The 15,502-nt window shown below is 37.5% G+C and overlaps 2 protein-coding genes across 2 annotated transcripts in view; both read right to left on the bottom strand.

Moving 5' to 3' along the window:
* ugp2b (UDP-glucose pyrophosphorylase 2b) overlaps positions 1 to 9,333 on the bottom strand; it is a gene marked incomplete in the record, with an annotated part of 34,123 nt that extends 24,790 nt beyond the window's left edge. Inside the window, 3 exon segments of the mRNA XM_014021449.1 lie at positions 3,747 to 3,854; positions 4,989 to 5,116; positions 8,863 to 9,333. Of these exon segments, the coding sequence (XP_013876903.1) occupies positions 3,747 to 3,854; positions 4,989 to 5,116; positions 8,863 to 8,881 (255 nt within the window).
* A 2,209-nt stretch (positions 9,334 to 11,542) lies between these two features.
* The window catches only part of mdh1ab (malate dehydrogenase 1Ab, NAD (soluble)), a 9,973-nt gene continuing 6,013 nt past the window's right edge, over positions 11,543 to 15,502 (bottom strand). The window contains exons 5-9 of the mRNA XM_014021445.1: positions 15,145 to 15,267; positions 14,888 to 15,064; positions 14,578 to 14,691; positions 12,309 to 12,398; positions 11,543 to 12,093 (exon numbers count right to left, since the gene is read on the bottom strand). Coding sequence (XP_013876899.1) covers positions 11,971 to 12,093; positions 12,309 to 12,398; positions 14,578 to 14,691; positions 14,888 to 15,064; positions 15,145 to 15,267 — 627 coding nt within the window. The 3' untranslated portion in view covers positions 11,543 to 11,970. The remainder of the gene's footprint in view (positions 12,094 to 12,308; positions 12,399 to 14,577; positions 14,692 to 14,887; positions 15,065 to 15,144; positions 15,268 to 15,502) is intronic.

The raw sequence follows: 15,502 nt of genomic DNA, 5'->3' as shown, positions 1-15,502 counted from the left end.
ATATATATATCACGTATATATCACGTATATCATATATATATATAAGTTTTATTAGCTTGGTAAGTCATCTTAAAATTTTGTTGATTCTAAAATTTTAGCTAATGCCACAGACACACACAAACTAAATCACGTATTACCACCTTTTGTAGCAGCCAGCAATAATTAAAGCTGAAACAGCAGATATTTGTCTTTGCTGGTGTCAAGGTTCACATTTCCTCCAGCTTGAATAAATTCAATTCTCTACGCAGGTTGGTTCAAAACTCTCGCTGAAGCACTCAAGAAAATTAAACTCTAACCAGTTATCACTACAGAGCTCTCTTGTTAAGATGAACGAGAGCGGATGTCCTTTCCTGCAGAGTATCAGCTCAGTGACAGCAGACACAGAACAGACCTTCTGGTTTTCAGCCTCTCATCCAACATGACCACTGAGGTAATAAACACAGCCAAACAATCTTGACAGGACTTTTGTTAACCCTCACTTCTTCACAGAAGAGAGATTCCAACCAAGAGAGACAGATTGGGCTTTTTAGTTAAGTGCATAAGTCAGGGCACAAGTATTTTTAATGTTTTCAGACATGTCTTTTAATTAAACAGGGATACCACAAAGTTGTGTACTTGGCCTCCTTAATATCAGTATAAAACAAAGTTACCACAGAGTGAAAAGAATGACAATACAGATGTCAATTTAATCTCAACAGGTTTCGTATCTAACCTGAAAAAAAAAGTTTTATAGCTAAAACCAATTCCTTGATAGTCATATAAAACAACAGTACAAATGAGATTTTCTCAATGTGTTGTGTAGAAGCCAGAAAAAAGACCAAACCCAATTACCCCACATACGTTCTCATAGCAAATGTTGCAACAGCCATTAAGACCTGTTGCCTTTTACCATTCATTTTTTAATTGTTTAATGAATTATTTATTTAAAGAGCTCTATGACTGGGTAATCTTACACATGCTCAAATTGAACTAAAATGCTTTCATTTGTTCAAAATACTGTACTGTGTGTAAACTCATGGGGAAGATTTTCTAAAACATTTTGTATCAAGGTATGAAAATGATGTGGGCTTTGCCAGATTCTAAAATTAAAAACAACAAAAATAATTATGAGCATGCTGTTGAATGTCTAAAAAATTGCAGAATGATCCCAATCCTAAAACTCTACCTCTTGAACCTGAGACAACACTAAAAACGACTGACTCACACATGGCTCAAGGTCAAAAGATTCATTTTCCATATGRAACAGGAGTGTTGTTTCCTTTTACTAGCACTGGGTTTGTTAAATTTCTCCAAATATTCCTCTGCAGTTTTGCCCAAGACAGATTAAGTGACAGAAAACCACCACATCACGTCACAGACAAAGGTAGTTTTACAAGCTTCTGAGTCATACTGTCGACTTAGTTTTTCACACAGATTTTTGTTTAATGAATAACGACATGGTGTATTCTGTGGTGTGTTTTTGTACACTTAAGGTTAGATTTAAATAATTTTAGAATCTAGTAAAAGACCAGAATTTTTTCCTCATGCCCTGATTTGACAAGTGCTTTCGTTTTACCACGTTTCATCCTCTGGGTATAATCACAGCCTTATGACATATTTCAGTGTAGCTTTTATTCTGGTTGGTCTAACAGGTCATTCAAGGAGCCGCATTAAACATCTTCTGTAAAATACAGATCTGATGTGAAGACGTGTTGAATGTATTTGGCCAAACAAAACACACCCAGCCTTATCTAAGTTTATTGTAGTTAAAAACACCAGCTTCCCATCTGCCACGTGTTTCATACAATACATTTGTCTAGTAATAGAAGTAGGGCTGCCACAAACGATTATTTTTATAAATCGATTAATCACTGATTATTTTTTCGATTAGTCGACTAATCAGATCATACTTTAATTGAATATAAAACATACAGCTTATCGCGCCAGAATGCAGCTGCTATTATATATATAAACCATTGTTAGATTTTAGCTATATGCGAACTAAAAATAACTGCTGTAGAAGGCAAGTTCTGCTCTGCAGATATTACACAGGTTTCTCTTTCATTTTCTTAAAATGATCCCACACTTTTGAGCTCCGTTGCTGGGTAGCCATGATACCAGAGCCTGTCTGTATAATGTCTTGTGACGTCCACGGCCTACCCCAGTTACCACTACTSTGCATSTGTGTCAAGGACAGAAAGGYAGATGTGGCAGTGGAAGGTGTCAAAGCAGTTCGAAGAGAAAAACAAAGTAAAGAACAAAAAATAAATAAAAAAAACGATTAATCGATTATTAAATTACTCATCGATTATTTTAATAATCGATTAGTCGTTGATCAATCGACTAATCGTGGCAGCCCAAAAGAGAAGTAAAGCAAACTAATTTATGCAACATGTTTGTTTACAAAGTCTGATGAGTGCAGAAAGAAATTCTTAATGACATTAATTCTGTTGCACTTACTCTCTTACATTATGACATTATTCAATGTCTACAGTAATAACACTGAAACACTTCAAATGCTTTCCAACAAGCCTTAACAAGTGTACCACCAATGGTACATAATACGTCAGTAAATTGTAGGAGTAATCAAAATGTAAAGCATGAAAATAAAGAACCTAGATGTTGATGATTACCAGCATATCAAACCATTTTATGATCAGAGTAATAAATTTTATGAGAACCACTTATAATTTCTTCGACGGAAGTGGCCTTAATAAAAGTACGGTAAGTCTGATGACATTTACTATCCTAAATACCATGGAGACCTTACTGTGGACTGTCTTATGGATGGACAGATCTGGGGTACAAATGGTTTGACATTTCTCTAACTCATGTAAAACTGGAGCACAGACAAGGTTTTAAAGCAGTCACCTTAACCCTTGTGGTGTCACTCTGTGCAGTTTGCCATTTCTATGTTACAGGCTTATCAGTTTAGAGTTCGAACAAGAAACTGTCCAGACAGGTGAATGGCACCTTCTATGTCCCATCTTAGAACAGGCATACAGTGGGGAAAAAAGCATTTAGTCAGTCACCAATTCTTCAAGTTCTCCCACTTAAAAAGAGGGAAGTTGAAAGTCCGTGTTTCCCAGCGACAGCCCCAAAACATCGAAAACACAGAAAACTTTCAGAAAACATTTGACCTCTGTCATTGCCAACAAAGGATATATCACAAAGTATTGAGATTGACTTTTGTTATTGACCAAATACTTATTTTCCGCCATAATTTGCAAATAAAAAAAGGACAATGAGACTTTCAAGATATGTTTTCTCATTTTGTCTTTCATAGCCGAGTTCTAAATATGATATCAATTTCAGGCCTCTCATCTTTTTTTTAAGTGGGAGAACTCTGCCTGAAAACCATTCTTAAGCTGTTCAAAAGTACCAGACTGTTGTATTTGCTTTATTTTTGTATCCACACATCCTCTTTATGCTCACACCAGGACAGCAGAGAGGGATGGCTGTGCTTCTGAAATGTGTGCAACTATGGTTCATATTGTCTAAAACTATAATTGAATTTTTACTCCCACATTTTTTTTCATGGGGTTGGGTTTCCTGTTTTTTTTTTGTACTGTGAAGTCACTTTCAGGATGGGTCTCTCTGTGCATGCACCAATATTCTCAGTGATCACCAGCGAGTTACAAAGGCTCCAAAGAGCCGTTTGCAGATAAATCCAGTCAATAAACTTGTGAACTTATATATAAAGACGCAGAGGATGCAAACCCAGAGTTTTCATTTTCTCAGAGACAAGTCAGGCAACATGGACTTACCGACTCTTCTGGAGGTCTTTTTATCTTGATCCACTCCACAGATGGCCCCTTCACCTGCAGGAATCTGTGAAAGAGGTTCTTGAAGCCCTCAAAGTCTTTTCTGCACACCTGAAAAAAAAAACATAAACATGTTTGGTTTCAAAATCTTTATTCACCAAAGAAATAAAGATCAAACTCACTAAAACTGCACCGCAAAACCTAAAACCATTATTGTTGGAAACAATCTAAAAGAAAATTTAAAAGCCTTGCAAAGATGTTTGACTGAAAGGACACGTTCCCTTCTAATGCACTTATTTCACCTGTCATTTATGAACAAGCTGCCACTGAAAACAAGCTGACTTTGAAAGCATTTCTTACTGCAATTATAAGTCAATTAGTCAAAACAAAATTTAAAAAATGGTTTTAGACTAGGATCATTTCTTAATAATGACAGAAAAAGCATTAAAACATAACTATCAGTTATCTGAAATCTACTCTAAAATAATTGCCAGAAGCAGAATCTTTGCTAGGAAAGTTACTTTTAGAAAACAAAACAAAAAAAAAATCCCATTTACACTTTAAAACAGTCTGTTTGGTTATTAAATCCCCTTATTAAAAAAATAAAGTGTAGTTAATGGATGTTTTGTACAACCAGTCAGAAATGTCTCTGTTAAAACTTTAAAACCTCTCGCAGCGTTAAGAAATGCCACAGAGTGGTGCTAACTGCAAGCAAAGAAGCCTTTATTTTTGGTGAACAAACTTTAAAGTGTGTGAAGTGCAAATCCCAGCTATGTCTGAGTTTTATTTCTAAACCCTTTTTGCAGTTTTTTTTTTTTTTTGCTTCAATCTTGTGCCACTGCTTGCAGCTCAGTGCTGCCAATATGAAGTCTGAGAAYGCTGCTAACAATGTTTGGTAATGTGCGTACTTTTTGAGTCACTTCGACATTTTGTCTGTGCTGGTTCGACACAAACAAATGAAACGGTTAAATGATGCTCCTTGGAGTTGTTACAACTTCAGGAAGCAGATTTTTACCTTGAATTGCCACTCTGGGGCTCACACTCCCTACACTGGAGTTGACAACATCTTTCTGTTTAACTTTACAGGATTGTGTTCGTTCTCATGAAAGTGTAACTCTCTCTGGCAGGGTGCTACAGTGTGTGTCACACTTGTGTTTTCCCAGCATTGCATAACGTCACTGCCTCTAAATTACAATCAGATGGTCAGTATGACGAAGAGAGGGAGGGATGAAGGACATGGTGTACCTCTCGGTCTGCCTCTGCAGTGGTGTTTAGCAGTTTCTCCAGCTCTTCATCCATGGAGCTCTCCAGCTGCTGCCGCATCATTTCCTGGAACTGAGCCATCCCTTCGTTGGCCACTCCTGCACTTAGACCTGGGCAAACAAGACAGCGATAATCTGTTAAGGCTTTTGTTTTTCTTTGCAGCATGATGAATGCATCCTTTCATATTCTGGATTGCTTAAATTCTCAACATTTGGGTATCCTGAACACTTCTTTTAGGATGAAATTCTTGGATGATGCATTTTTCAGAATCTATACCATCTCTATAGTCGATTTACCTAAAATAGATTTAAGTATTTTTAAACTATCACCTTGTTTTTGGTTCTTCGTAAGGCAGTTCAGAACACTTTAGATGTCAGCATGATGATGTCACACACCTTTATCATAACACGTCAGAGGTTCAAACGGAACAAGTTCTACCTATGACTAAAAATTAGCAGCCTGGCCATTGCCTTCCTACACTCAGTTCTAATCTCCCTTTTCTGCTCCGTCTGAGATTCTCCCATTGGCATGGATTCCTCCTGTAGAAATTCAACTGGGCCAATCAGCGAACAGAAGGAGGAGTTGTGAACGACAACGTTGATTTTCTGCACCGTTTGTCTGCCTGTAGTTTAGCAATGGCAGCGGAGGAAGTGAATGAAGTCGGTCTGTGTTGACAAGGCTTCCAAATTAAACTTGTCTTGCAAAGCCTGCAGCTCTCATTTCCAGCCATCTCATTCAACCGAGTACTTCTCTCTTCCCAGTAGGGGATGGTTGTTTACGGTGAACGCAATTTCCTGTCACTTTCCTTCCTAGCTTCCTTCATGGTCTAGCTCAGTGTTTCCCAAAGTTGGGGTCCTGAAACATCAAGTTGGGGTCCTGAAAAGATTTTCTGAATTAATTACATTTTTGCCTTAGCTGTTACAAAAGAGTGAGGTTAGTGTATTTAAAATGGATAAATGTAGTATAAAAATATTGTTACTATGCCCATGTTTAGTTGACCTGATACAAATGTTTTTCATCCAAAAATAGCAGTGGGCACATGTCTCTGCTGCTACTGTTATTTTGTGGGTCAAAAGCTGAAAAGTTTGGRAACCACTGCACTTTGGTTCCTAAAGCTGGGCTTGGGACCCAATTATGGGTCATGAAGCACCTTTGATAATCTCCAGAAATCATTTTAAAGGGTAATAAAATAATTGCTGATGTAATATTTTCCCTATAATTATTACAAAAACACAAAATAAGTATAAAAAAGTATTTATATTTGTGTACAAGCTGTTTAGATTGTCAAAAGGCCTGTGTTTTTAGGGTTATTAACGAAGTTCGTGTGCTCAGACCAGTAATATTTGGGGTCACAAGTTTTTGCCATGGATATTTTGTGGGTCAGAAGACAAAAAGTTTGGGAACCACTGGTCTAGCTGAYGCACTACATACGTCATGGCCAAATGTTAACCASTSAGTAAAATCAGATCCAGTTGTTTTAAACTTCAGGGTCCAAGTCCCCAGCAAGCAATCGTTTCTCAATAGCCGAGGGTAACGACCCTCTGTACGAAGCAAAGTGTAGCACAAGGGCCTGGYTTTTACCAGCCTAAAACATTTGGAAAAACAATGACTTTGACATTAAGGCGACCCTTTGATGCAATGGTTATCGATATTGCCTCACAAAAAATAAAGTCATCACTGGTGGTGATACAAGTTAAGCATCCAAATGAAGTCATGACACCAGATCCCCTGAGTTTTAAAACATGGCTGAATGTCTTGGATAAGAATTGAAATATATTTGACAAGAAAAGAAGTTATCTCAATTCAAACTGGAATATGTAAGTTTGCAAAGCTAAAAACAGCAAAAGACAGCATGATTTAAAACAGCATGCTTCAATTAGGGATTAGTCCCACTCCCCAACTTCCTGAGTCTCGTTAGGGTGTTTGTCAACCTGGTCCTCATGAGAGGGGTTTCGGTCACATGGAAAGTTTGAATTGGTTTGAAATGAACTGGGAATCAGATCCAAAGCTGCTTTGTAAGACCTGAAAATCTGAAACTGGAGACTTCCCCCTGTTTAAAGTTGAGCATCTTGTTTGATGCTTAGGGCTTCTTTAACCCCCTCTCATGTCATCTATCTCCTTTGTCCTCAAAGGAGACTTGTAGGTGGAGAGCTGAGTTTTGGCCTGAAGTGCATGTTCTCCAGTGTTGGGTCATGAATCTGTGGAGACTGTTTAGTTTTTCCTTTATAAAAGTCTTTATCACACTGCTCACTCTGGGTGCTTTATCCAAATAAAAATACATCTGGACTAGTATGAAGTTGAAGACATTTCACTTCCCATCCAGGAAGCTATCAGGCAAAACATCTTCAGCTTCAAAACAGAAGTCCAGTTGTTTTTAGTTTTTAATTTTTTGGGGGTTGATCCTATATGAATCTTCACCAGCATATCAGATGTTTAATCATTCAGGTGAACCAGCCTGTGTCAGGTTTGAAACACACTGGGGTGTGGTGTTTGGAAAAGACCCTTCTGAGTTTCTCAGATCCACCAGTGACACATTAGATGGCATTATTTTTGCATTCATCCTTTTTCTTTGTCAAATGCAAAAMTATTGTCATTCCGTAAGTCTCAGCTTTTCACCTACATCTCAAAGGCACAGGTCACTCCTGTGAGGACAGAGAAAAGAAAAAAATACCTTWAAACAGGGATGAAGGTCTCATGTTTCAGCTTTCCAGAGCTTACAGCCACTTTGGATCTGGTTCATAGTCAGTTTCACCTTGATGCCTGTGACCAAAACTCTTCTCATGAAGACCAGGCTAAAGATCCTAATCCCAAAGGAAGTGAGGGYAATCTGTGTTTCAGCTCATATAATCGGAACATCTCATGCAATATTAAATTTTCCAGTCCTGTACATTCCAGTTTGAACTGAGAAAGCCCCTCAGATGAGTAAAACAACTTTAAMCACAGGAAAAGCCGTCCAGTTACTTTTTGAGTTTGCCATCTTCTGGATGAAAGAAAACCTACAAGGAAATCCTGTCCCAGACCTCTATATATGTTGTGGGTATAAGAAGCCAAGACACACCTCTTTGTGATTATGACAGTCCTTGTTAATCATCAAAAGACAATAAGTGTGTCAAGCTATCGCAAACAGCACTTTGAACACAGACTATCGATTAGGACTTTTTTATTTCTTAAAGATAGCACATGAAACCATTTTCAATTTAAGCATCTAATCAAGTTAGATTTAGCTTTAAAACAATCAGTAAAAGCATGGGATGGTGGTCGTCCAGGCACTTGTTGGGAATTTTGAAGGAGTTTAACCGTTTTGTCCCAATTATCTCTGTGCAACTAAGATCAATTAATGACAGTGCTAAGCAAACTTTAACATGAACAACCTCTTGAATACATCSTTGCATAAATGGACACATAATCAAAAAGACAATTTTACCACAAAAGCCTTAAACACAACCAATCAATGGAAAAAGAACATTAAAATCTGTTGTCTTCAGAACATTTGATTTAAAACTTTCACTTGTAAGTTATGAGTGGGCTGGCAGCTTAAGATTTATGGAAATGGCATGTCAAAATGAAGTGCATCAGAAAATTAGAACCAGTGAAAGAAAGAAAACTTTACAAAACTTTGACTTCAGAAAAATATCATTGCAAATAAAAGTCCAAAGAGATACCAGAGTACTTTAAAATCCGTATGAAAGGTTTTGGAAAATTCATAGAAATAATGATTWAAAAAAAGTTTTTGTGTGCTTGTTTTTAAGAAATTAATCAAATTTATATGCTTAGATTTTAGAGTCCGGCAGATGATTCAAGTGAAAATGGGAAACATTTCAACTCCAAATAAAACGAGCAAATTCACAACACTTACCTTTCACATAATCTGCCATGATTAATCTGTCAAATTAGTGAGCAGTTCAGCAATAAACACGGATAATTCCAAAGCAAACTCTTCAGGTTAAAGATCCCAAAGAGCACCGACCGCGAAAATCCCAAATGTCATTGAACTCACATCCCGAAAATGGATGCCAAAGTTGAAGGTTTCTTTACTTAAAGCAAACGACTCTGTCCTTCATTCATTCATTCATTCATTCATTCATTCATTCATTCATTCATTCATTCATTCATTCATTCATTCATTCATTCATTCAGGTGTACAGGCCTTTAAAATGAAGCTCCAAATAAAAAGTCATCGTGTCAAACTCGTGAAGAAACGAGGAAAGAATCAGGTCTCGTTCATCCTATCGCTCTCTCTGGACTAAAGCCAAATGTTGCAACACTAACGACGCTGGATATTGTCGTGTGTTTTATTGCTTTCCCTCCTCTCCTTTTAGCCTCATCGTTACAACCCACGTCACAATTTTTTTGGGGTGTGAATCCAAAGAAACCTCTGGCTGTATATTTTTTTCCTGCAGCCTTCCCTCCTCCCCCTGCATTCTTTTTAAGCGCACTTTATTAGAAACAGACTTTATCACTGCACCATAAATCCTCCTGTCAATTATTAACAGTTTAACCTAACCCTCATTAAGACAGGGGTTAGACAGACTGTAGAGATGACTGGCTGATGGATGAATGGATGGATTCAGAGGGACGGCGTGTCCTCCAAAAAAATTGCTGTCCAACAGGACAACTCAAATCTCCAGCGGTCCCTGAACACACCGCGGAGGAAATTGTTCGCTTAGCTAATCTTGTCCAAAATCCGAAAAGAAACGATCCACCAGCAACACTCGCTTATTTCGGGATGATTATCGAGTGATAAAGCGGTGAAATACCGTCAAACATGGAAGACTTTTGCTTACTGTTTGACTGGAGGACACTGGCGAAAGAAAAGTCGATGGGTCGGCCTGGTTCTTCTGCACAGCTGAAGGGCAACAGCACAGTCAGGAGTCAGCAAATGTTTACGCTGTTAACAGGTTGTCCCCTTAAAATACCATGCTAATGTTGCGTTTTGATATCCCCGAAAAACCCCGCAAAAAGGTGAATAATAGAAAAAGCTTATAGGGGTAAATACTTTGGAGATATTTTACAATGAAGTGCAATTCCAAAGCAAAAAACGAGTAGGAACCAATGAAAACACTCTGTTTCAGTGACGTCATTTTCCTACCAATCATCTTTTGCGACGACTTGCCAGGGATTTTGTTACATTTCCGGGTTGAGACTGGGTGAAGTTGTGGGCTCTGGGTGGAATAAAGGTCGTTCTCACTGACCTTTAAATTGACACAACAGATTTTAAATAAACTTTATACATAAGTATAACCATATGTCAGAGTAGCTTGATTATTTTTTCTTTGTCTTACAGGGGCACTTTTCCCTGGTGGGTTTCTTGGCTGAAGTAACTTGTTTATCAACAATGACACATATGAAGCAGATTTACTACAGATTAGATGTTAGCAGTTGATGCAGCTGGGAAGTAAAAAGAGGAAATAATGCCCCTGCCTGGCAAAACTGTGTCATTTCAGTATTCAATATCTAAAACCCTGTATCTAAACATATTTAGACCCCACAAAAATATTTAAAGTCAATTCACTCATTATTTAAGACAATTAAGAAAATTAAAAATATAAAAAATAACTGACTACTTGTTTAAAGCAGTGCTTATTTAAGGGTTGAGCAGGAAAAGCTCGGAGAAGTTTAGTGTTTAGGGACATTTTTTTTAATTATATTAATTGGAAACAAATTATTAGTRGATGGTAAAGTTTTACAGAATGAAACTTGACATTATGGGGTTTTCATCATTTCTATTCTATTGCAACATTATTTAGATAAATCTGAGTTTACAGGGATTCATACTGAATTCAGTTTCCAAATACTGATTATATTTGAGCCAGCAGATAAYATAAACTGTGCACATTTTTGCGTACAGCAAATCAACATAGTTGGGTTATTCATCCAACATTCAGAAATCAGAAATATTTCATCCACCAAATGATGAAAATTACTTCATTTAAAAAATGTAAGTGATATATCTTTGAAGGAAAACATGTCACCTTTTGCGTTATGCARGCAACATCCCCACAAAGATTAAACTCGGAGGAATAAATTGTGCAGATCAACGTTAGCGTCTCAATGTTTTTAAGAGTCCTGTCCTCTGTTCACTCTCCCTTCGCTGCTCAGGTTCCACCGACTCTTTTAAGAAACATCTTAAGACATTTTTATTCAGACAGGCTTTAGTTAAGAATTATTTAATTTTTTATTTTACCTTCTGTTAATCACTTTATGTTCATGTCTGTGAAAGGTGCCMTAGAAATAAAGTTTACTTATGAGGAAATAAAAAGTACCACATTCTACATACCTTTACCATCTCTGCTGATCCAATTTGGGTTTATTAGAGCTTTTCTCTGCAGCCACTTCAACTGCAAACATAAATTATTAGTTATGAGATTGTACRTTTTTATTTTAATCCAGGAGAAGATTAACGCTTAAAGTGAACTTGGAGTCAAACACATTCAAATTCCCAAGACTACAATGTGGATACACATAATAATGTTCATAAAAAACAATTTCAGACCCAATAGCTACCCTGTACTAAACTGTTTAAAAACAACAACAAATACATTGTTTATTTTTTTTATTGGTATGTTATCCATTACAGTGTTTGAAGACTTATTGCATCACTGACAATATGTAGTCATTCATATACTCTCCTCCACAGAATGAAGTTTAGAAATAACTGTAACTATAGGTGGATTTATATTTATGCTTTACAGTATGTAGCTGCTCTGCTGTCTATTAAAAAAAAAGAGACTAATTCTGTTCAGCCACTTGCTTCCAAAGCAAAGATATGTTTGTTTTTTCCTAGATGACAGAATAAGTCTGGGCTCAAAGCTGATGCCAATTTTACGCACAAATATAAATCCATCTTTACACTCATAAAGACTGACTGTCTGCATGCAGGGATGAAGGAGCTTGACGGCGGGCTTCGTCACAGGCGTGCCTCTGGAGTTTTGAGGCCGTCTGTGTGCTGCAGCGGCGGGCCTAGTCATACGCCCAGGAAAGACACAGCTGTGTCTCTTTCCTCCATCAGCTCGGCCGCCGTGGCGTCCAACTTCGACCGAGAAAAGTCATTGATCGTCAGACCCTCCACAATCTTCCAGGTCTTGTCCTGCGGAACGAGAAACTCCTTCAGTATTTGATATAGAACACAAACAGTACTGTATACGTGTAGGAACTTCATCTATGGCTAATTTTACATTCATCCCCAATTTAAACTTACAAAGCAGGGTTCATCGTTTCACACTGGTGTAGTTTAATGTAAACTTTTAATTGAATTAAAAAAATACAAGTGTACTCTAAGTGGAGTGAAAACAAGGTTGTTACCTTGATCTGGGCAGGGAAAGAGTAGATGAGGTCTCCTGGGACTCCATAGGAGTTTTCAGAAGAGTAGATACCCATCGATGTGAACTCACCCTAAAAAAACATTTGAAAGAAAAAATGCTGCTTAATCCAAGAGGTTACATGTTAACCCAAAGTCACTTAATTTAAAACACGTAGAGGTAATCACAAGATGACATATTCAACTGTGTGGTGAGACGACTTTATCCTCCATCACTTTAACATTAATTTCAGCATCTAGCAAGATGAACCAAAATTCGTAAAGCTACATAAGTAAATAACTAAACATATATGAATTCATGCATACACATTTATAACACACACTATGTTATGGAAACATTTATTTAACAAAGAGAAATACGTGGTCCAAGAATGAAGGGCACTCCATGGAATGATCAGCTGAGTTTTATTGCAACAACAGGAACACAGAGAACAACATAAAGCCATCAGACTGTCCCTCTGCTCTCTGTTCCTGTTTCTGCTTCTTTGAGGCAGTTGAGGCCTCATATATACTGATTAACAAACACTATTATGCCATCTTAATAAAGCATGATTTCATCCTAAGGAAATGCTGGGTCAAGGGAAAACACAAAGATAAACACAAGTGATATCTAAGAATGACTGTTGTTAGCAAATCTTGTTCTGACTATAATCACAGATGAACAGCATGTCATGAAAACCTAGGTCATTAAAGGATGTCATGATTTACTGGCTTAAACCTAAAAGTATTATTTCCATAATACACCTAAACACACAAAAATGAGTGCCTATCAAAATGTGTTACACATACAATACCATGTCATTAAAAGGGATCCATGATTAGTTGTAACATTAGACTTTATTTAATAAACATATATTTTAACTGTAAAATAAAGACTGTAAAAATACTGTAGGCTGTTCAGTTTTTATCATTTTTAAACTAAAATTTTAAAAATATATTACACGGACGGAGCCATTTTATTTTCACCCAAAGCATTCTGGGTAAATGATGACGTGGATAGGTCCTCAGTGTCAGCGAGCTATATCCACCCTGAAAGTTAATCTTGGACAATATCTGATGATCGACTCTTTTAAATGAAACCAGAGAGCGTTGACAGAGAGGAGAAGGTAGAAATGACTCAGCCTGTAACTGAAAATATGGATGGAGGACAACAGAGCTGCTTCATGGAAGAAGAACCTCAGCTTAACCTGTTAGCTTTAGCGTTAGCCCCAATGTTATCACCATATACCGGTATATGTATTAGCTCAGCGCTACATATTCTCCTTTCGTCACTGAGGTCCTCCATCCACATCACAGAGAGGGGAACACAAAAAGGACTCAGCCTGCAACTGAAAATATGGATGGAGGACCTCAGTTTAGCTTGTTTATCGCCCTAGCGCTGAGCTAATACATATAAGGCAATATAGCGTCAGCGCTAGCGCAAAGGCTAACAGGCTAAGCTGAGGTTCTTCTTCCATGAAGCAGCTCTGTTGTCCTCCATCCATATTTTCAGTTACAGACTGAGTCATTTCTACCTTCTCCTCTCTGTCAACGCTCTCTGGTTTCATTTAAAAGAGTCGATCATCAGATATTGTCCAAGATTAATCTTCAGGGTGGATACAGCTCACTCACACTGAGCACCTATACATGTCATCATTTACCCAGAATGCTTTGCACATAAATAAAATGGCTCCGTCCATGTTAAAATGTTTTTTTAAAAATTTAAAAACTAAACAGACTACAGTATTTTTACAGTCTTTATTTTACAGCTAAAATAAACGTTTATCAAATAAAGTCTAATGTTAAAGCTAATCAGGGATCCCTTTAAAGTAATATTGCTCTGTAGGAATCACCTCAACATTTCTCTGTTTAAAATTAATGGAGCAAAAAGAATAAAAATTTTCTTATAGCAGTGGTTTTTGTGCTAATGGAAGGCCCTGTCCCACTAATATTTTAGACAACTTATAAAAGTTTAGTCATGACAAAATTATTCATACTACATTTGATCTAACCATTAGCATTATAGTGAGTATATATCCAAAAGAAGCTTTTTTAAATTCCATTTTTAGCACGGAAAACTTTAGTGTTGGACATATTCTTCATATGCCATCTAAAACGTTATAGTGAGACACGACCTTAACAAAACTGTAAAAATTAAGGATGTTAAGAATTTAGTACGAGCTAAAACACAACATTTGAGGTGCCTCCCAAAGCAGGAGCAAGAAGCAAACTTTCCTGTTTTATAGTAACATTAGTAAATGTAAGGTTTATTACCTCCGGGGTGCCGAACCAAATGTCCCTCAGGTGGTCACAGATGGCCTTGGCTGCAGACATGGCACTGGACAGCTTCCTGGCCTTGATGACTGCAGCACCTCTTTGTTGAACTGTCTATAGGAAAATAAGTAAAGAAAAAGAAGTGGAGACCAATGTAAGCAAAAGAGCAGAATATATAGAGTTCGTGTTGGAAAAACACCAAAATGAATAGGCTTTAAAAAAATAAGAATCTAACTTTTTTTTAAGTTTAACTGAACTGTTTATTTTGGTCTTTGAGACTCCATTTGCAATTCAAGATAAATGAACTCACAGCTATGAACTCTCCTTGGAGCCAGGCATCATCCTTCACTGCGTCAAAGCAGGCGAGCTCACTGCCGGACATGTTGACCTTGCAGTGATGCACGTCTGGGTAYTGAGTGGACGAGTGGTTGCCCCAGATAATGACATTCTTCACATGAGAGGCAGGAACACCGCAGCGCATTGCCACCTGCAGGACGGAGAGTAAATTCAGTTCTTACAGCCAACGAACGTCTGCGCTTGAGGTGCAAGCTGGAGCTGAGATGGAACCTGAGAGCGAGCCCGGTTGTGGTCCAGACGGGTGAGGCAGGAGAAGTTCTCMTTGGGGATGGAGGGAGCAGACTTGGCTGCAACCAGACAGTTGGTGTTGGCAGGGTTTCCCACAACCAGAACCTGAAAAACACRCAATGTGAGACAAAATTTAACTGATTTATCTGCTTATAGTTTTACGCAGAGCTTTATAGTAACTAAGTACATTTACTTTGTTACAGTACTTGAGTAATTATTTTGAGGATTTGTAATTTTACCAAGTATTTTCTTTATTTTGTTACTTTTAAACCTAAAAATGATACTTTTACTTCTTTTACAGTTCAACACTCGCTACAAATTAAATCTGTCTGAACTCATC

This window comes from Austrofundulus limnaeus, unplaced genomic scaffold, assembly GCF_001266775.1.
Source record: "Austrofundulus limnaeus strain Quisiro unplaced genomic scaffold, Austrofundulus_limnaeus-1.0 Scaffold293, whole genome shotgun sequence".
Lineage (NCBI taxonomy): Eukaryota > Metazoa > Chordata > Actinopteri > Cyprinodontiformes > Rivulidae > Austrofundulus > Austrofundulus limnaeus.
This window is presented reverse-complemented; position numbering and strand designations above follow the sequence as displayed.